Source organism: Molothrus ater, chromosome 3 (assembly GCF_012460135.2).
Source record: "Molothrus ater isolate BHLD 08-10-18 breed brown headed cowbird chromosome 3, BPBGC_Mater_1.1, whole genome shotgun sequence".
Lineage (NCBI taxonomy): Eukaryota > Metazoa > Chordata > Aves > Passeriformes > Icteridae > Molothrus > Molothrus ater.
This window is the reverse complement of record NC_050480.2, coordinates 94,768,488-94,791,075: the sequence shown is the minus strand read 5'-3', so window position 1 is coordinate 94,791,075 and position 22,588 is coordinate 94,768,488. Positions and strand designations below refer to the sequence as shown.

General features: G+C 39.9%; 1 protein-coding gene across 4 annotated transcripts in view; it reads left to right on the top strand.

The window, feature by feature from the left end:
* The window catches only part of KCNQ5 (potassium voltage-gated channel subfamily Q member 5), a 282,113-nt gene that overhangs the window by 204,882 nt on the left and 54,643 nt on the right, over nucleotides 1-22,588 (top strand). For all 4 annotated transcript variants that reach the window (XM_036380245.1, XM_036380244.2, XM_036380243.1 and 1 more), the window contains one exon: nucleotides 5,182-5,308. In XM_036380245.1, coding sequence (XP_036236138.1) covers nucleotides 5,182-5,308 — 127 coding nt within the window. The remainder of the gene's footprint in view (nucleotides 1-5,181; nucleotides 5,309-22,588) is intronic.

Below are 22,588 nucleotides of genomic sequence, written 5' to 3'. Positions count from 1 at the left end.
ATTATTTGGAAACACTGGACTTCCCTGATTTGGAAACACTGGACTTGGCTGTTAATGAGATTTTAGGGAAGAGGGGATACATCCCAAGCAGTATCAGATGACATTGTTCCTCGTGCTCTGCTGTTGTGTTAGTGTGGTGAGGCTCGCTGATTTGCACCAGATAAGGACCTTCTGGGCAGTTACACTGCAGAGATGTCTTCAGAAGGGAAACACTTGTGGCCCTACTAAAGCTTATTTCAGAGGGTTCATTTGGTCTGTTCCTGTCCATCTCTCCAACTTCTGACAATGTCATTTGTAAACACAGTTCTCCTATGAGCTCAAGGCAGGCAGCTCCTCACATCAGTCTGCAGCTCTGTTGTGCTACTTCATTAGCCTTTAGAATAATTAAAATCTCCATTTCCATACAAGAAATATAATTAAAATAAGAGCAGACACATTGTCTTGTGGTGGATTTCTTATATCCAAGCCTCAGCTCATTTACACATTGCAAAATAACCTGAAGCATCCTAGATCAGCAGAGGGTGCTTAACTTTGTTCATTTTCCTATTGCAAAAATGGCTCCAATTCCCCAATGTTACAGTCTGCGATGAAGGCACCTGATTCATCATCAGCAAATTATTTTCATTTTTAATAAGCAGCTTTGCTAAAGAGTGAGAAAGCTATTATATAAACTTTTTGTTTGCTGTTAAAATATTATGCTTAGAGAAGTCATTATCATTAAAATGGCCTGAGAAGCATATTAATGTAAACAACTTCAACAAATCATGTATCCTAATTGGATAGAAGGGAAAAAAAGGGGTGGGGAGGGGGGAAGTGCTGGATTTTGCAAAGTATGCTTGATTTTCTTAATCATCAACCCTGTTGATTAGAGTCCTCCAGGACCTTTTATTAACAGAAACCTTGCTCTGGATGACCTCTTATTTTCTTTTCCTGCCATTTGTCTGACCCTCGTTGTTCCAGTGGTGGAACAACCCAGGCACACACAGATGTAAAAATCTTCAGGAGTACCCTGCTAGCCAAAAGCAACTAAACCTTGTCAGCCCAAGTGTGTCAGCCTTGCTTCTCTTGCATGTGCATGGCTCCCCAGGAAACTGGAGCTGCATGTGCAGAAACATTTCAGAAGGAAAAGCTCATCAGTTTGCATGAACTGTGCTTTGAGAAGGAAGAGAAACTTTTCCACTGTCTGAACCACCAATGCATCTGCCACAGTGGTTACTGGGAGGTGCTAACTGTGAGCTTGGGCAGCCAAAAAAGTGACAGATTGTGGTAACTCTGGTGGAAGGCCAAATGCAGCTGTGATTGGAAAAGGATAACAAGACAGGGAAAAGGCAAGAAATGGCAAAGGCCAACGCACCTCTGCTCCACCTAGGAAGGGAAGGGTTAGATTTCCAGTAAATTTTAACTTGCTCATCAGTTCAAATGCAGCCTTGCTTAATTTTAAAGAGGGCCAGATTTATAAACAGTGCAAGATTTTCCCATTCTGATGTAAATGTTGTTTCTCATTCTCATAAGTAATTCAAAATTAATGATGTTCCATTACATTATATATAGGACAGAGATACTTGGAATGCATCATTTCTTCAGTCTACAAAGCACGAAGTCTAATGATTTATTCCATTGCATGCCTTTCCAATTATGTTCTGATCGTCTGTTTCAATTGCTAAGGAACAAAACCCAAGTTATTTCAAAGCCTAGATTTATGCTGAAGTTGGCAATAAGCCTTCCAAATGAAATATGAAAAAATAAAAATCCTGGTCTTATTTGGGATGCATCCTTCCAATTTTTGTCCATGGAAGACCAAAACCTTGTGACTTTACAGCTGCCATAAACAAAAAAAAAAAGGTAATTCCCCAGCCTGTATTAACCCTGACAGAGATTTTCCTTAAAATTTTGCCTGAGTGCCCCAACTACAAAAAAATTACTTTTTTACACAATGGTGTGCAATTCTTTGTCTCTCTCTGGTTTTGAACTGAACCAATCCAAAAGAAAACAAAGCTGTTATGTGTACTACTACTATGAAGAGGCCCGTTTCAATACATTATGTTTTTTGGGAAAATCCTTTCCCTTTAGATTTCATTATATTTTATATTTATTCCCTTCAAAATCATCTTTTTCTTTGAGGAAGTAGGAGTCATTAGGATATAAAGATCAGTTTGAAACATCACTATTTCAGTAAGTGCAAAAATAAGTGTGAAACCCCATATACATTTTATTCAATGTCTTTCCTTTTTTTAAAGCTTATAGTGTACTTAAAAATCTACAGAATCTTGTTATGGGTGGAAGAAAATCATATATAGCATTTTTAAAAGCAGCAGTTCTTTTAGTATCCCAATGCACAGAGATGTATTTACTGTATTTGAGCTCAATATAACTACAGTTGTTATATTGCTTAAGTAGCAGAAAAAATTGTTTAAGTAGTAGAAACCTTAGTTAATTTTGAGACAATATAACCATGCATTAGTTTCTAATGGTTCTAGAAATGGTAACTTTTTCTCAAGGAATAAACAGAGAAATTTCGTATTGTTTCCTCAAGAAAAATCTTATACTCTTACTCCACCCACTAAAAAAAAAAAAATTAAGAAAATATATTTTTGCTCTTTTTCTCTCCTAAAATAGATGTATCTCCGAGAAGTTTCTTTTTTAGTATATGTGTTTGTGGGTGAGAGAAAAATATGATTTCTCTCTCTAACATACAAAAGCACCATGTAGTACACAGACTCTCAGAAACGTGCTTTCAGTACACAATAAATTTTCTCATCTTTGTCTCACTGAGCAAGCATAGCACCTAGTAATGGCTAACAATAATACAGGTGATAAATACAAAACTGCATAGCACTGGAAGGAACCAGAAGAGAAAACTTTCCCAAAAAATTGCCTCTTTCCAATTCCTACCGGCAGTGTTACAATACTGTTTGAACTGACTTGAAGCTGTGGACTAGTCCTTCCAGGATCATTGAGTACTTTTTGTCCTTGCCAGTTCCCCATCAGAGGCCCTGCCAGGGCTGGAGTACAGGAGAGGACACACTCCTGTGTGTGTGGATCAGCTTCTGGAAGGTGCCTGGGACAATTTCCCTGTACCCACAGAGCGTACTGCCCATCTGCACACACCATATGTTTCCCAGGAAAACAACAAACTTTATTCAAATGAAATGTGATTAAGTTTTAACAAGAAAAGTATTTTATCGGAAGCAAAGAAATTTTCATGCTTTTCAGACCTCCTTTCCTTCAGTATCTCTTACCCTATCCCAAAGAAGAAACTTCTTAAGGAGAATCAAATGCAGGAATGGCCTGGATGCCTGCCATCAACCCTCATAAATTCAGAGGCACCATCTAACAATGTGTAAACCAGATTTGACAATTCATGATTTAACTACCACTATAAAAGTGGTAGTTAAATAACTAAAATGCATATTCTTCCTTTTTTCCAGTTGGCTTTCTGTCCATTTTTGTCTTGGCCTACACAGAATTTCCTACAAGGAAATGTACCACTGGGTAGCCAACTATTAGGAATTACTGTTACTATACAGGGAACTTTTTCAGTTTTGTACATAATCCTTTCTGAAGTTGTGCAATAATGGTGTCCATGAAATTAAGTTGAAGTTTCTTGTAGTGGAATAAAAAGAAAATCTTAAACAATCACACACATTTTTCCATGTTATTTTCTAATAAAAAATGTGGTATTTTCTTCAGCCATGTTTTAGCAGAGGGATCTTATTCTACTTTTGTGACTTAGGCATTCAATATGGGATTTAAAAAAACAAAAATGAAGACACTGAGGAAGGCTCTAAAAGTGCCTTTCAATGTGAAGTAGCTACACAAGCTGACGTTTTGGGAAGGAATGCTATGTTTTCAAATTTTACTATGACAGCAAAAGCAATTAAGTCCACAATGTTTCAGTGGACTGCCACCAATCATAATCTAGTTAAGAACCATTACATGGCACAACATTAATAATGCCATTTGTTCAGGTGAAGTAAAGCCTGAGCTGACACATTGTCTTGTAGAGTTGTAGGGTCTCACAGTCTAAAAACATGCAAAATGTTTATTGGGGAAAAGTCCATATTGGATCAACCCTACCCTTACAAATATTCCTTTATTTAATTCATTTGCAGTGCTTCCTTACTGGTACCACACTAATCCTCATCCTGCAGGAATAACAAATTAATTGGCTGACAAGGAACAACTTGCTTCTGGACACAGAAATACATTGGGCTGCCAAATAAAACACAACTTCCATCCTTTTCTTCTTGATGGGCTGTTTAAGAAACTCCATCAAGTACTTGTCTCCTTTTGTGAACACACAGATTTTTATTTTGTCATTTCAAAACACATGACTTTGTGATGGTATTCCAGAAGAGTATCTAAGTTTGTAATTCCATACAGTGTATATGTACTATCACTGCATATTACTGACCTGCAGATCTCCTTAGGGTATGGAGCTGAATTGTGCACCAAGCTCTATTACTGCACTATTACCTCACTGTTGTGGTGAAATTTTTTTTAGAATAAAAATTGCATAAATACATGTTGATGCTTTTAAAATAAACAGTCTTAAAGAAGACTCCAATGAGAAAGAAAAGCAAGGCAAAATTTCTAAGTGCTTTCATTCACAGATTGTCCAGAGAAGGTTATGCCTAGGATGAGCATTAGTTTATTGCCTTACAAACAATTACATACCCATTGTATGTAATTACACCTGCATGTACCTTAACCTACTGCTAGGAACCAATTGATTTCCCAAACTCATAATCTCAGTTACTTCACCTGTATGTTGCAGCCATGAGAATATATCTCCCAAAACTTTTAAGCTAAGAATTAATTTTATGGATGTGGATATAGAATAGCTGTGTAAATTACCTCTGCTCTGATGCTTAGCATCCAAAGTCTTTGAGTATTTTGCTCTGATATTTTTGTCTATTATTCAGTATTTGAAAATATTTAGTAGCTAATCTTAGTTGATAGTTAATGTTGTTCAGGTTAGGCTTAGACCTTTCACTGTGAAGCTCTGAGGACTGTGTGCTGCTTGTAGATGTGTAACCATCCTGGGGAGCAGGATCCCAAGTTTGGCTTGGGATATTCAGATGCTCAAGGTGGATTGTCATCCACGAACAGTAGTGATAAATTTCCTGAAGCTTATGTTTTGGTTATCTGTAACAGGCATTTTCTTATTTGTCTTTGTAGGAATTTGTGATGATTGTTGTCTTTGGTTTGGAATTTATTATTCGTATCTGGTCTGCTGGGTGCTGCTGTCGGTACCGAGGATGGCAAGGAAGACTGCGCTTTGCGAGGAAACCATTCTGTGTGATAGGTGAGTGTCCCTGCTCCAGCTTATTTTGAGATAAACATCTCCCCTCTCCTGTTTTGTTTCTGAATGAAAACTGTTGGAATCAGACTCTGTTTACAGCAACCAGCTCTAAGTCCAGAATAGCTGTGTGTCAACTCTCATCTGCCCAGGGTTTCTTTAGATGTAAATCATGACATCCCTAAAAACCAGCCAGTCCATGTTTCTTATGTTCTCCAGAAGACATTTTCCTATGAATCTCATACAGCTGACCTATATATTGGATAAATGAGGAGTTGAGAGCTGATCTCATTGAAAATCAGAGGAGATTTATGCTTTGAATGGACACACTACATATTGTACATACATGCATAGATACCACACACATATGTGTGCGTATCATGTTTTCCTTGTTTAACCTCTGCGATCAGACACTGCAAGAAGTTTGAAAACCTCCCTAGAGACATCTTATGACAACATGAAGATGTTTTCTTCTGTCTTGCTTTTCTCTGCATGACAATCCACATATCAGCTCTGCAGTGACACTAGCGTAGGATACAGTATCTTCTTCATTATTTCTTCTACATCTATTTCAAGACACTATTCCTTTCCATCTTTGCTCTAGAATTTGTCTGTGACAATGGTGAATAGACTCACAACCAGTCAAAACCCTATTTTGAAAAGGGATCTGTATGAAAACAGTTTCCCAACAAAGGCAGAAATCGAAGACCAAACTCATCTGATAATTTCTTATTTTTCTAATGGTTTAGAGAAAATGCTTTTTATAGATCATCTGTGAAACTTCAGGATATCAATATCAACTTCTGTCTCAACTTTCTTCCTCTCTCCAGCCTTTAATTTCATCTGCCTATATCTCAATACAACTTATGGATCAACTGGGGCAGGAAATATGTCCTTCCATGCATCTACAGCAGCTAGTACATGGAGTCATATGCCTACAGCCATGAAACACATGGGTTTCAGTGTAAGCAGTAGATGAATGCCATCCTGGTAGATGAATGCCATCCTGATCTAAACAGGAGGTACTCAGTGTTCCTTGGCATGGCAGACCAGTACACTGGTTAGGCCTAATGTGTCGATCAAGTTTTTTTCTTCCACCTCATTCCCTGGTAAATCCAGACTTTGTCCCACTAAGCCACTCCTGCAATGGAGAAAGTTGCATGAGCAGCTAGGAAGACACCCCAGATTGTCACCCCCTCAGAAAGAAACACCCTATCTATCCTGTTTTATGAAACTGTGGGAGAGGGGCAAGTATCAGGATTGGGATTTGGGTTTTTTGGGCAGCAGGGGAGGTGGGTAGATACCTTGCCAGGTCACATACTTGCCCCAAGATTTCCATGCCTAGCATAAAGTGGAAATCACAAAACATGGCTACCTTCCTTAACCAGACTTACCATTATTCCAAGATTTTATGGTGCACTAGAAATTTTGCAGTAGTCAGGTTTTGTCAGGGCACAATCATAAGAAAGCACCACTGTTAATTTAGTAAAATTAACTTACTACCACAATTTACAGCTTAATAAAAACACCTTTGAAGATTTTGAAGTTACTAGAACCATTTGACTTCTCAGAGTGTTTGTCTTGCTACTCTTCCAAATGCCATTGTATAGAAACACCGGCAGTTTGTTTGATTCTGCTTTTGTGTCTCCTCCCTTTCCTGTTTCCACTCAACTGGCAAGTTTTATTCCATTTATTTATTCGCTTCACTCTGAGGTGTTAATTCTCAGCAAAACTGAATGCAGGAGTTCTTCCTTGTACAAAATTCTACATATTTAAAAGATGTAGATGTGGTGCTTAGGGACATAGTTCAGGGGTGGAGTTGCCAGTGCTGGGTTTACAGTTTGACTCAATGATCTTAAACGTCCTTCCCAACCTAAATAATTCTATGATTCACAGGGGGACTGTACAGATTTCCATGCCTTCCTTAAAACTACTCATACCTACTCTCCTACTGTTGGTGAAATAGTTCAAGCAGGTCTTCTGGCACAGATCACCCTGGGGGTGTGGGTTTGCTTCCCTTGAGTATGGTATTTCCTCCTTTCTCTGAAATTCACCTGCTCTTCTTGTTTCATCTATTTTTATGTGAGCAGTCCCTGGCCTTAAAAGCATCATTCTTGGAACTCTATCACTTGGAACTCTATCACTTGTGAGCAGAATTAATTAGTAGACAGCAGTCTATTGCTTGTGGATGTCTTCCTCTGCTGGTGCACTGGATGGAAAGGCAGCTTTGTTCTGCAGCTCCTGGAAACTAAACCAATAGCTTGAATTTCATGCCATTGACTGTTCTGCATGTCTCTTCTATTCATCTACTTCAGTCCATTTCTGGACTTGAGCATCCCAGAAGGGAGTTTCTGTTCTGATGTTCAGCATCTTTCCAGATTTGATCTTTTGAGGAAAAACCAAGTCATCTTGCATCTCTTGCTACATAAAGTAGTTATTTGCCTGACACCTTGGCTTTGCAGTCATGGCAAAGTGTGAGGCAGCAGCAAAGGTCAGGAGGCTGTGTTAGCCTGAGCACAATCAATAGATGATTATCTCCCTTTACTTATCACTCACCAAACCATATCCAAGATACTGCACTCCATTTTCCCCCTCCAACACTGTACCTGAAAGACCTTAAAAAACTGGAGTGAGTTCAGTGCAGCCATGAGGATGATCAGTGCTGGAGCAGCTGCCCTGTGAGGAGAGGCTGAGGGACTTGTACATGTTCATCCTGGAGAAAAGATGGCTTCAGGGGGAACTCGATGAAATCAGTGCTAAGGCCTTCCTAAGAGAGATTCCATAGCCAGTTTGGGCCTATTACTTTTGATTATTTACTTAGTCATCCATTCAATTATTCCTTCTGTTTATTGTTACAGTGGAACAATAATATTTTAGAAGACTTAGTCTGTTTACTATTAATTAAACTTGCTATAGATCTCTGGCAGATCTTTTCCCTGATTATTTTTTGGTGATTAAACACAAATCACATAGGGCAGTGGCCTAAGAACTAGAAATAACAAATTTGAGGATTGCCCCAAAGATAACATTTAGACAGCCTTTATTTTTTCCATTAATAACCTAATAACCTGAGAAGTTTTATTCAGGGCCAAAGCTCTGTGTTTATCTTTGTGTGCCTACAATGTCACTACTCTGACAAATTAGTTCGTCAAGCATCACTGTGTGCTACCAGGTTAGTAATTACATCTAACAAATTATTTTACAGTTTTGTACCCTTATTTATTTCTGTAAAAATGGAAATAACAGTATAGTATTAATACTTTGCTTTGTGTTTTGTCCCATGTTACCTGACATCCCTCATTTTCTCTGATTGTATATGAGCTTGTGTACATAACATAAAGGCCACAGCAATGCATCCTTATAGGCACATAAGGTACTTAAATATGTATATACCCCTTCAAATCTTAAATGTCACAGGTATATCACTCTGAAGCTTGGCTGTTAGCACTGCAGAACAGTGTTGCTGTGTTGAACTGCTCAGAAGAGCAGCAATCCAAGCAATGCATATTCTAACTGCTCTCTGGAGCCTCTGGAGATCAGGGGTGCTCACAAACCAGGAAGAACTTGATGCCTGTGCCTGAGCTCAGTGAAGATCCTGAAAATAAAAGAGGACAAGTCTAACTGGGAAGATATAGGGCATCCACTCCCTGTAAAGCCATTTGGGGACACTGAAATAAATGAAGAGTCCATTGTCCTTCCTCTGGCAATGGGCTCCCAGATGGTGGTATGTTACCTGACAAAATTAAACTTCTGGCCACTCTCCTATACGTATCAGGGGATTTGCCATAATACTGATATACATGTCACAGACTGAGTGAGATCTCAGTCTGTGAGGGCAGCTTCCACTTGGGGCACTGTAAAAATATTAGGAATAATAAACAACAAACTCTTGTTTGTTGAAGAGTAAGATCCTGCTGGCCTCACCTGCATGTCTGAAGTCCACTGAGCTCTCAGAGGAACTTCTTTCACTCCACTGACTCTGTAAGAGACTTTGGGACTCCTATCTGAGAAAGCCCAACAAGAGCAAATGAATTTTTAACACAAAAATAGAATATCCTGAGTTGGCCCACAGGGATCATCAAAGTCCAACTCTTGGCCCTGCACAGCACCACCCCCAAGAGTCACATCAGGTGCCTGAGAGCATTGTCCAAACACTTCTTGAACTCTGTCAGGCTGGTGCCGTGATCACTTCCCTGGGGAGCCTGTTCCAGTGCCCAGCCACCCTCTGGGTGAAGAAACTTTTCCTGATATCCAGCCTAAACCTCCCTGACACAGCTTCAGGCCATTCCCTTGGATCCTGTCACTGTCACCACAGAGCAGAGATCAGTGCCTGCCCCTCCTCTTCCCCTCACAAGGAGCTGTAACTGCAGTGAGGTCTCCCCTCAGTCTCCTCCAGGCTGAACAGACCCAGTGCCCTCAGCTGCTCCTCACACAGCTTCCCCTCAAGGCCCTTCCCCATCTTTGTTGCCCTCCTTGGACACTCTCTAATAGTTTAATGTCTTTCTGACATCGTGGTGCCCAGAACTGGAGGTGAGGCACTCGAGGTGAGGCTGCCCCAGTGCAGAGCAGAGCAGGACAGTCCCCTCCCTTGCCCAGCTGGTGATGCTGTGCCTGATGCCCCCAGGACAGGGTTGGCTCTCCTGGCTGCCAGGGCACATTGCTAACTATAACGCCTAAACTTTATTCAATTTAAAGTTGGGGGTGGAAACTCCTATGACAGAATTTTTTCACTGTAAATTTGAGCCTACTTCTAGTAATATTACATTTCTCCTGGGCAACCACACTTCCTGGTGGTCCAGCTGAGTGAAAGATTTCATGTATTTCATTTAGTCCGTTAGCAGTCTCACCACAGCTGCTTCTATTTTACCTCTAGTCAAGCTACAGCATGATGGAAATGTCAAAAGTTCAAATTTGGTTGAGGCTGCAGAATGAGCAAATTCCCAACAGGAAGCTTACATCCATTATCCGTAATCAGGCCCTTGAACTTCATGGCTGGCAAACCTTGTTTCTGAGCATTAAGTGATAGCAGCGACTGTTGCTTATTACTGGATCTATTTTTCATTAATTAGAGTGGTAATGAACCATCATGGGGCACTTTTGTCAAACCTTTATAAACAAATCCATATCTAGTGTGTTACAAAATATTCTGGACATTTAATTTGAATTATTTCAATATATTTGTGTAATAACACATTATGTGTCTGTCACCTTGGTATTTAGACACATCATATAGTTTAAATACAGACAGATGCTAACTCTGCTGCTCATGATAAACAATATAAACAGCCCCTTTCCAGTGTAATTTGAACTCTAAATAACCCAGAGATTGTCTGTAATTAAGTAAATCCTTGACCAAGAAGACATATCTCACATCACATTTCATTATAAATCCCAGAAAAAAAGGTTACAGCAAATTTAATGTCTGGGGACCTTCTGCCAGCCAAATTTGAACTCATCTCAGACACACCCTGCCCACTCCACTCCAGAAAATACTCTGATAATAACAGCAGTAGTAGTAGTAGTAATAGTAGTAGTAGTATTTAGATTTCAAATCAAAATTTCCTCAGATAATTTCAGCAGCCATAATTCAGTGCTAGGAACAGAGATGTTCTTTTGGCTAGAATGGTCCCAAATTATGTAGGTTTTTAAAATTAATATTTAATGGCATATCTTCATGTTTGACAGTTCCGGCAATGCAGATTTTAGAAACATGCAGAAAAAGTAATGTCTGTTTAATATCATCTATGGGTCTTATCCTTTCACACTTACTTCTGCTGACTACTACCCTTGCTGCTGAGTAAGGTAACATTTGCTGGGATTAAAGACATCAGGCTCTGATCTCCTCTTTCCAGAAGTTGTGTGTTAGCTATTCAAAGGTAACCTAGTTTGGTGCAGTGCAGTTCACATTGAAGTTTTTTTTTTTTTTGGATGAGCTAGAGAATTCAGCAGCCTGGGTTTGTTTATGCTGTGGTTTTTTGATCTTACACTAGTGTCACTATTGTGTTTGTGACATAGAGTAGATGAGCCCCTTCTATGAACTGGGCAACCTGGGATGAGAAGACTAAAGAGACAGGGTTGTGATAGAAAGGCTATTAAAAGACAAGGACTTTATTACAAATAATTTCTTTTTAATAATAAAATTCCTGCATTAGAAGGCTATAAAAGATATTTTCTTAAGCATGAAATCATTATCCATTTTGAACAAGACTAATATAACTCAGTACCTGCCCTGAAATGTTTAGAAATTGCTAATTCAGTTCCCTTTTGTTAGGAAAGTGTCCTAAAGGGAAATATCACAATCAAATTATTTAGAAATAATGAGACTCCTTCCCATACTCACCCAGATTGTGTATATGATTTAAGCAGTCTTTCAAATTATTATTTATCTCTCATATTTGAATCTCACAAAATACATTGTACTATAATCATAAGGATAATTATAAGGATAATGATAAGGGTGATGATGAGGATAAGGATGATGATGATGGTAATAATATTATGATATTAAATGCTATTTATTATAAAATATTATGTAATATAAAAGTGTATTATAGCAATTCCAGTGCTGTTTATGAGCTGTGACTTGGAAATTTATGATAAGGAGGGAAGCAACTGACAGACCAAATGGCAGTCAACCTTTTCTGGTTTAAGTCTTTGTATGTTCAGTTTTGCTCACATTTTTTAGGTACTGGCTTTGAACTTGTTGCTACTAGAGATACCCAGAATATGAAGTTGCTTAGACAAATACCTTTATGTTCATAATCTGCCTTTATTTGATTTGATGTTCATTTCCTGCCTTACTGTGCTGAATTCCCATCATATCCATGGACAAGATAGTTTCTCAGATACCATAAGTATGTGTAAGTTTGCCTTTTCAAAATTAAGTAGTTATGAATATAAACACTGGTGTGGAAGTTAGAGGTAGACAGGATTGTGCCAAATCCACTTATCCACCTACTTGATTGTATGGAGTCTCAAAAGTAGCAAAATGGTTTTTAATTTTTAAAATTTTATCACTCTTAGCATCTAAAAAAATTATATTTTTAATGACATGAATAACATGTCAGAACATAACTGCTATGCAATAAAATTCTCAGCTTTCTTGGCTTCTTTCCAGATGTTGTGCTGAAGATCAGCTGCTCTAGTCTGTGGCACTCTTTGTAACTCCCATTTCAGATCATCATCAACTCTCGCCTGTAGTTTCTCTCTGAGAAGAATTGATTCTTTGTACAAGTTCTATCTTTGCAACAGTGAATTATGCTTTCCCAGCAGAAATCTTGATACTTGAGGAATATTTTTATATTGGTCCAAAACAATCCTATTAGACTAGGTGTTTGTTATTTGGGCTTTTGCAGCTGCCCATTACTTAAATTCATTACAGGAATGCCCTTGGCACTCATGTAGCCTCTCACAGGACTGTGACACCCCTGGTTTGCAGCACTGCTTTACTTCAAAAGACACTTTCAGTGTGTCTCCTATATTACTAACATGCCCATAATTACTCAGGGGTGCTCTGTCAGCATGTTACCATAAATTTGAATGCTCATATTTTGGTGTGAGACATTAGATAACTGCCAATCTGACTGTTTGAGCCATGATTAACTCTCTCACAATACTTCCTAATGTTCAGTCTCTAGTCACCTCTAGATATTGTATTGTGAGAAACTACCACATTCACAATTACCTGTATTAAATCCACTTTCACCAATTCTTTTGCACAGATAACAGCTCTTTTTTCATTCAGCGTATGAGCGGGCAAAGTGCTGCTATTTCATCTTTCCATTTCTTTTCCATTTCTTGTCTTTTAGTTCACAATTATCTCTCTTATAGCTGCTGAATCTTGTGATTTTATTGCTGTCTTTGCTGAAGACTAGTTTATTTTTCTTCAGGTCACCCCTGTGTGAGTGAGGTCTCAGGAAAAGGGTTGTTGGTGCAGTTGGCTAAGAACAGTAGTTTCATTTTGCTTGACTGTATTGTTGTTTAGAAACACAGACTTTTTCAGTTGCTTTAGAGGTTGTGTTTGTTTCATTTTGCTTGACTGTATTGTTGTTTAGAAACACAGAGTTTTTCAGTTGCTTTAGAGGTTGTGTTTGTTTCTTCACATGCAGTCCTTTGGCATCTACTCAGCTTTAATTTGTTAACTGTCAATGCTGACAGTTTAAAGCATAAGCTTTGCCCACTGTTACACTCAATACAACCAAATTGATTGCCAGATGTCTTCATCGAGCCTTGCCACTGACTTATTAGAGATCACAAAGCTTGAAGAAATGCAGCTTCCACAGATGTTTCCATTCTTTGACATCCCTTCAGAGAACTGAGTGTTGCCACCAGCACTGCTGGAGTGACTGATGGGCACAGTAGTCCAGTGGGAGTTGCAGGAAATCTCTGTTTTTATGATCATGCCTCAAATGGTTACATTCCATATTGGAATAAGATCACAATATTACCGGGTGGAACGTGCCCGGGCTCATCTGACCCTTGCTGCTGGACCAAAGGCGGCAGCTGTGGTGGTTTCACCTCAGAGACACCCCTGGCTGGCTGGATGCTGCAGCTGGGCACTTGGAACAGGCCCAGGCATGCAGGAACTCAGTTTTACCTCTGGTGGAAAGGCTTCAGGCGATGGTGAAGGGAAAAGGAGATGGATTCTGCAGGAAGGTTTAATCCAGAGCTTTATTCCAGGGTCACAGATCTCTGAATCTTGTAACAGCTCCAAGAGAATCCAGACCGCGTGGTCGCCGTGTCTTTTAAGCCCGGGGAGAGGGGCAGGGAAGGGGCAGGGGTGCCACCAACCAGGTAGGAGGGGGGAAGGCTCAGGGGACAATGACACCTGGATAGGCCAATGACCCCAGGGCTGAGAAGCATCTTTTGAACTTTTGCCAATCAGACGATGCCCTTGCTGGAATGTTAAGATTGACCACACATAGCACTTAGCAAGTGGGCAAGGGGGAGGGGGAGGGAGAAGGTATTGGCACACTGGGAGGGACTGGGATAGCTGAACAGGATATTGCATCACACTGCAGCAATTCCAACTGCTACATCAGGAAGAGACTTGTGTATAAGACAGAAAATACAGATTTTGATTTCTCCATTTTATACCTGCTATAGTAAATACAGCAGTTAGGAAGGATTTGACAATGTAACAATATTGTTACACTGTGTAACAGAGTTGCAGTACTTGTATCTCACGTTAAATAGGGCTGAGTAGAAATACTTGCTATTTCTAGATGGCCATTTGGGCACGTTCTGCACATTTTAATTTCCTCCCATCCCTAGCACTTAAGAACCAGGTGCCCATAACTTGTTGTTTCCCATTAAAGAAAAATCAAAAATTTTATCTTTAAGCCTGTCTTGATAGCTCTCAAAATTGAGCTCTGTCCTTTGGTGATATTTGATATTGCTGTCAATAACAGATCCAAGGAAGGTGACCATCAGATGAGACCCAGAGCAGCCTATGGAAGCTCCTAAATGGGGTAAAGGAAGCCACTCACTTTCACCCTTGTGTTGTGCTGTACTGGTGCCCCAATGCACCTATGTGACCACCTGGGCAGCAGCCACAGCAAAGGCAGAGCTCCTTCAGTCCTGGGGCTCCCCTTTGCCAGCCCAGTCTATTCATGGCACCCTCCCAGTGGAGACTGTTTCATTTCAGATGAAAATGTCAAAAGGCAGAGTGGACAGGTTGTCACACAGTATGACATAATCTACTGTATTTAAGATCTCATTTTGTGATTGCCCCTGTCGGGTTTGGGAGAGTGATACCAGATTATGGGATTTTTCCTTTCTGACAACCACTGAACAGAGCCTCTATTTCTTTCTTCATATCCCCTGCACCAGGAAATCTCAAGAGTGGCTGTGTAAGATGCCCCACATTAGTGTTCTCCAAATTATATAAACCTTCTTGCTGGCACAGTACTCCCTCTTAGGCTGCCCACACACAAAGTGCAGGTGGGATGGCAGCTGAGGGGAAGGAGTGGCTGGAGATGTCTAGCTCTGTATGTAAACTGAATAAATTCTATTTACAGAAACAAAGGAGTCCCAAAAGGCAGTCACCAATGGTACAGACATCCAAAATAGCTGTATAGGTTAGAAATGCAAGTTCTGCTTTTAGGCAGCAGTAAGAGGGTTTTGCCTCTGAAAGGAGGGTCAGAAAATTGAATGTAGGAACTCTTTCAGCCAACACTGAGGGACCCATTTTTCTGCCTTCAACATCTGTGTTAGATAAGTCAGCTAGAGACTGGATACCTTCTCTTTCCCCACCACCCTGTGAATTTGAGAGCAGATTTTTAATACTCTCTTCCCTCTCCACCTACAAACAGGCTTTTCCTCTCATCAGAGACATGTTTTTCTCTCCCTGCTCATTTCAGCATCTTTACTTGTCAGTTTCCACCCATCCACTTTCACCTACACACCACGGATTTTCCTGTTCCCACCTTTTTTTGGCCTTTCCACTCCCATGCCATTGTATCACCTTCACTTTATCCACAATCTGGGAACGTGTTAGATGAACATTTCCAGACCCTCTGCCTACCTGCCCCTGCCTAAGGTTTTAGAGTAAGAAGAAGAGGCCATGAAAGTGCACGTTCCTGCCTGTAGATTCCTCCCCTTGTGGCTGCAAGGATCCAGCACGGACACAGCAATGCTTCCCTGCAGGGCTGGGTCACTCAGGAGTCCTGGCTGGTGTCTTTCCACTTGCTGACCAGTGCCAGAGACCCCTAATGATGGTGTTAGTACCTATAGCCCAAAATAGCCAATCACACATGGAGTAATCAGTGCCTGAGTCACACAAGAATTTGGATCCCCTGAAAAATCTGATTCCAGCAATTCAGGGGAAAACATCCAAGCTTGTTTTTAATTTTCCCTGGTTATTCCTTTATACCTCAGAGCAATGAACTTTACAAGTCAATTACAATTCAATCTTGTAATTTTTTTTATCAAATTTAAATTGTCTTTTGATCTCACTTTTATAAGAAAGGGTAAATAGGAGGCATCCAACAGATCTTCTTATCTTCCACTAGTTTGCATGCCTCTATCTCATATTTGTCTTCTGACAAACCACTCCTAAATTATTCAGCCCTTTCTCCATACACAAGTCTTGCCATGCTGTAGCTACTTTGTTCTTTTCTTGACGATTACTTTGTGGTTTGCTTACAGCCTGATGTAATGAGCATCTTTACTCCCCAGGGGCATGTGTCTGGCATCCTGTTGCCTTTCCCTCCAGAAACCTTCAGATGTTTTTCTCTCCACTGCAATAGCCTTTTCCACTAAGGTCTACTGTCATCCAGCAACATACAGCCGTAGTAAAGGGACTAACAAACCTTGTTTTCCAGTGCTTTCAAGGCACAAACCTGTTTCTGCACAGAATAAGTGAAGATTTATGGGAAGAATCTGCATGTGTTACTTGCAGTTTGTTTCTTTAGCTGAGCAAAAATAGGGTTGGCAAGCACTAGATCAAAGACACAGCTTAAATGTTTCTGTCAGCCTGTCTTAAAACCAAATAAAACTTGCATTTAGTAAATGCTACTGTATTCCTTCTGGCAGATACATATTAATTATGTTAAAGATCAATTATTGGAAAAGGTTAATTAAGTATAAATCCATGAAAGGCTTGCAATTGAACTTAATCTTAGCTTGCAGGAGGCCCTTAGATTTTTAAGATTTATTGAGACAGCTGTTAATAGCATAAAAATGTCTGCTGAGGACTTATTCAGTCCATAGAAAGATTGTGTACTCAACAGGGCCATGAACAATAATTGCACACAGTACAAAGGCAGGTGAAATGTTCCCATGAATGTTGTTGTACTTATCCCGACTAAATAAAATGTGGCACCCACAGCTACAGTTTAAAATTCAGTCCTCGTTGAGCCACTGTGTTTCTCAGGCCATAGAGAAGTATTTTGGCTGTCTACAGCAGAAGGTAAAATTACATTATTTAGATGTATTTGCCGTCATGGTCTAACAATATGCTACAAAGGAACAGGGTACATATACTTTTAATACACTGACACAGGAGTGAGCAGCATTGGTTGATGCATTATTAGACATGGAATTAGGATTTTATGACAAAATTTTAGAAAATGACAAAAGAAAGATATTACTCATCTTCATTAGTCCACAATTTAAAAAGAGAATATTTAGTTTTCACATCTAAAAAATATCCAGTATTGCCTTATTAAAAATATTCCTTTTCTTTCTTGGTCAGAGATTGTTTGGAGTACCAAGTTAACTTTTCTTGTATTTGCTTAGCTTTCCTAAGAATTGTCTTTGACTCGTTTCCAGTTCTCTCTTTGCCAGAAAAGATATCTTTACATTTTGATGAGCTGTTTTTCTAAGTAGACCCAATTCAGTTATATAAAAATATCATTTATTATTCCAGAAAGGTGTTGTTTGTATTTCCAGGAGGTTACTTTCATTTCACATTAAAATAGTTTGCTTAATCAGATTATTCCAATATATTGCAAATGAAAACAATAAAGGGAAAGAAGGGTCCAAGGTGATTCATCTATTTGATTTCTTCACTGGGGTATTGCTTAGCTGATGATAAGAAAAATCCAAGTTTCTATGCACAGATCAGTTTTAGTGGACTCCTTAAAATGAAAGGCAGTGACTAATGTAGCCATTTCCCACTGTTAGGAAAAAAAAAAAAATCAGTAGAGAAGAAGTATTAACCTCTGGATTTTTTTTAATTCCACTTCAGAGCCTGGGCAGTATTACATATTTTTATAGAACCTTTTTCTCTTGTATGTGCCACTACAGTACATTACTCTCTTCCTGTTTTTCAACAGCAATAAAAGTCAATTTTCACACTCATCTGTGTTTATCTCTGAATTATCTTGATATGCAATACCAGCTCACTTTCCTACTTCTAAAAATACTGTGTTGTTTTGCATCTTGCAAAAAGATTAAAGAAGGAAGCGAAATCACCAACTTGTTTTGCCTGCAATGACAATTAAGATGATTTCCATCCAGATGGTGTTACGTATTTGAAAACACAAAGACCTTTTGGCTGGAGTGACAACAACATCTGCAAAAATCAAACAGCATCATCCATCCCAAGAATTTCCTGAAGATATCCTGCCAATTACTTTTACTAGTAGCTGATGATTAATCGTAACCTGTCTGGCATCTGAGCAGAGATCTGATCCCTGACCAGAAAGAAAAGCTATATTCAGACAGAGCTGAAAGCAAACTTTGCCAGGACCCAAGCTCCTGAGCATCATTGTTTTTAGAATATGCACAATTCAGATTATCTCATATTGCTGGGGGGGGGGGGGGGGTTGTTGTTGCTGGTGGTGTTCAGGCTTTTTTTTCTGTAAAATTGAGGCCTTGTAGGTGTAAGTCTGCTCAGCTTCTTGTGGGAGGTACAGAGCTCAACTTCCTGCCTCTCCCAAATTACGTTAGAGATCTTCAGGTGATATAATTCAATGAGTGCTATTAAATTGCTTTTTGGAGGGGGAGTTGTAGGCAGAAAATAATTCTTGAGAATATCATTTGAGGGTGAATTCAGGTGATCTCAAAAGTCTGCATGTCTCCAGAGTAGTCTCTAAAAAGCCAGTTTTCAGATTCTGGCAATCATGCAAATACTGACTTTTATTTGCTGATAAATAGTTCTTCCAGTGAGATAATTTGCTAAACATGACAACACACATCATCTTTCTAAATATCGTTCATCGCTCTGTTCAGAGATATAATTACAGGTAAAGATATTGAAAATTCTTGGTGTCTGGGATAAATACTTATGCAAGGTCACTGTAAGTTCAGCCCATATTTGACCAAATTTTTCTGTCACAATTATGTGAAATATCCCACTGGTTTTATAGTAAGGGAACATTTACAGAGCAAAGGAACTACCACCTGGTAAAAACATTACATTTGCCTCTTTTCAATATAACTGTTGCAGAATATTCTTTTCATGTTTTGTATTCTTTGCTCTCCTGAACTGGTAGAGGGAAGTAGTTAATCCCTTTTTTCAAGATAACAGCAGTTTTCCAGCCAGTTTCTGGCTCTTTGACCTTTTCTGCCCTCTGACCATTCTGAACAAGTGCTCAAGAAATAGTGATCCAATTCTGTCCCTCACTGAATACTGCTCTATTAGGGTATTCAGAGCCTTAAACTCTATGAATGTCTTTTTCTTTTCTTCTTCTTGTTTTTGGTTTGTTTTTTTTTTTGCTAGCCCACAGAAGCATGAAGTACAGCCATGCCCAATATGTTACTAGGCTGTGCAAAAAGGCTGCTGCTCCAATAGTCAAGTTTGTGCAAACAGACCTTTTCTTTTAGGAATCTGAAAAAGTGCAAACTTATTTTCAGGTACTGATGTGTGGCCAAAGTCCAGTGTCAGTCGTCAGGCTTTATATTAAGCTGCTTTAAATTGCCAATTTATATCAGTTTAGGATAAAGCCCATTGATTGTATATTTTTTATAGTATTTCTATAGTGTGATGTGCTCAAATACAGTGTTCTGGAATGTGTATTTTGTTAGCTTTGTGCTGTAGTGTCTGGTTAAGCTTCAAAGTACATTTCTACATTGATTAGATGGTATCCCTTGGTTGTGGCCAGCCAGCTCCAGGGATTATTGAAGGCAAATTGAAGAGAGTTCTGAGAATAGCAATAAGGACTGGAAGAACTGATATCCAAAGAGATATTAGAAAAACTGGTCATTCCTTCCCTACCACAACTACCACCTCATAGTGACTCAGAATAGAAAGCTGTTAAGTGTTACTATGTATTGATTGCTGCAAATGTCAATTAAATCCTATTTGAACTCCTCAGCAAGTGAGAATAATTGCTCACTGTGCTGCCATAGGCGTGCATGGCCTGTGCCATGTTAAGCAGAGGGACCTGATGTCAAAGCTGTCTCATGCCCTTGGTGGAGTCCAGTGTCTCTGTAGCACCACAGAATCATAGGGCTGGGGTTTTTTCAAAAGTAACTTTGAAGCTGAGGATAATGAACTTTCCTGAGAACTATTCAGAAATGACCACTACAAGCTGTGCCTTTTCTCTGGGTCATGGATAATAACTCTAGCTCAAAATTAGACCTTAGAAGGACAGCCTAAGGGTAGCTTAGAGTTGGTGATAGAATTGCCCAGTTAATTTCCTTTGTGAGTTAATACAGCTGCAGGCTAGATAAAACAACCTCTTGAGATTTTCTGTTAAATTCTGCAGTTTTGGGGGCAGATATGCCCTACTCATGTCCTAGTTTGTTGCCTCTCTTTACTGATCTGTAGCTGGTGCAGACACAGTAATTGACAGCCATTGACATTTCCTGCCTATTCTAAATAAGAATGTGTGAACTCTAAACATTTTCTGTGAATTTGTAGCAAATACTATTTTGATGACCTAGTGATGATCCAAAAATGATTAAATATTATTCATTTTTCTATTTGGATAAAATAAAAGAAAAAAAATCACAAGATTCATTTAACCTGTATTGTCTCAAAATATCATTTGTATTTAGAGGAAAGGATGTTTCAACATGTTAGCATTAAATGCAGGCAGCAGGAAAAGCTCCTATAAACATATTCTTCCTTTGAAGAATATGAAAAAGAGAAAGATCATGCAGGTTTGTGTATTAGTATGAGCATGTGCATGAGCTTTGAGCAGATGAGAGATTGTCATTGATTACATTTCCCAGTAATCATAGACTCACAGAACAATTTGGGTTGAGAGAAGCAAAACCTAGTTCCAGCCCCTGGCCATGGGCAGGGACACCTTCCACTGCACCAGGCTGCTCAAAGCTCCATCCAGCCTGGCCTTGAACACATCTGGGAAAGGAGCATCATTCCCAACCCTCTTTCAGTAAGGCCATTCCCCCTTGTTCCATCATTACACGCCCTTGTAAAAAAACATCCTGACATTCTTTCTGTAACTTTAGAGATTGTCCTGATGGTACATCAAGGTGTTGGGACATGGCACAATATCCAAGTATAGCTTTTGTGTTTCCCCCTTTAGCTGGGTTCATTCCCATGATACCTATGAATGCTGTAAAATCTCACAACATCCAAGAAGCTCATGCTAGGAAAGTTGCATTGGAGAAGTCATTAAAAGTAAAACAATCCCTTGTGATGATTTATGATGCCTCCTTTTCTACCATTATTATTCTAGCAGTCACATTATTAATCTCCCAGCTGGCATTAGAAATGCTGATAGTTTAGGAATGCCAACCACACCTCCATCAGTAAGACAAGCAATCCAGAGTTTCTGACCAAACTTGAGCAGCCTAAGGCAGCCCAACACTGGCCTTCCTCTGTGAGGTGGGGAACTTGGACTGGCACACCTTGCATGAGTTATGTAAGTTTGGGGTAGTTGCATTACTGGCCTTCAGTTACTTGTGTTACTCAGGGTTCTGTGCTGGGGCCTGTTCTGTTTAATGTTTTTATTGATGACATGGATGAGGGTTTAGAGTCCTTTATTAGCAAATTTGCAGATGACACTAAGCTGGGAGCGTGTGTGGATCTGTTAGAGGGACGGAGGGCTTTGCAGAGGGACTTGGAACGGTTGGAGGGATGGGCAGAATCCAATGGGATGAAGTTCAATAAGTCCAAGTGCCGAGTCCTGCACTTTGGCCACAATAACCCCCTGCAACGATATAAGCTGGGGACAGTGTGGCTGGACAGTGCTCAGGAGGAAAGGGACCTGGGGGTGCTGGTTGACAGTCAGCTGAACATGAGCCAGCAGTGTGCCCAGGTGGCCAAGAAGGCCAATGGCATCCTGGCCAGTATCATGAACGGTGTGGCCAGCAGGAGCAGGGAGGTCATTCTTCCCCTGTACTCAGCACTGGTGAGGCCACACCTTGAGTATTGCGTCCAATTCTGGGTCCCTCACTTTAGGAGGGACGTTGAGATGCTTGAGCGTGTCCAAAGGAGAGCAACGAGGCTGGTGAGGGGCTTGGAACACAAGCCATATGAAGAGCGACTGAGGGAGCTGGGGTTGTTCAGCCTGGAGAAAAGGAGACTCAGGGGTGACCTTATCACCCTCTTCAACTTCCTGAAGGGTGGCTGTGGTGAGCTGGGGGTCGGTCTCTTTCTCCGGGCAACAACAACAGAACAAGAGGACACAGTCTCAAGCTGCGCCAAGGGAGATGCAAGCTAGAAATAAGGAGGAAGTATTTTACAGAAAGAGTAGTCAAATACTGGAATCATCTACCCAGGGAGGTCGTGGAGTCACCATCCCTCGAAGAGTTTAAAAAAAGACTGGATGTGGCACTTGGTGCCATGATCTAGTTGAGGTATTAGAACATGGGTTGGACTCGACGATCTTAAAGGTCTCTTCCAACCTAGAATTTCTGTGTGTGTGA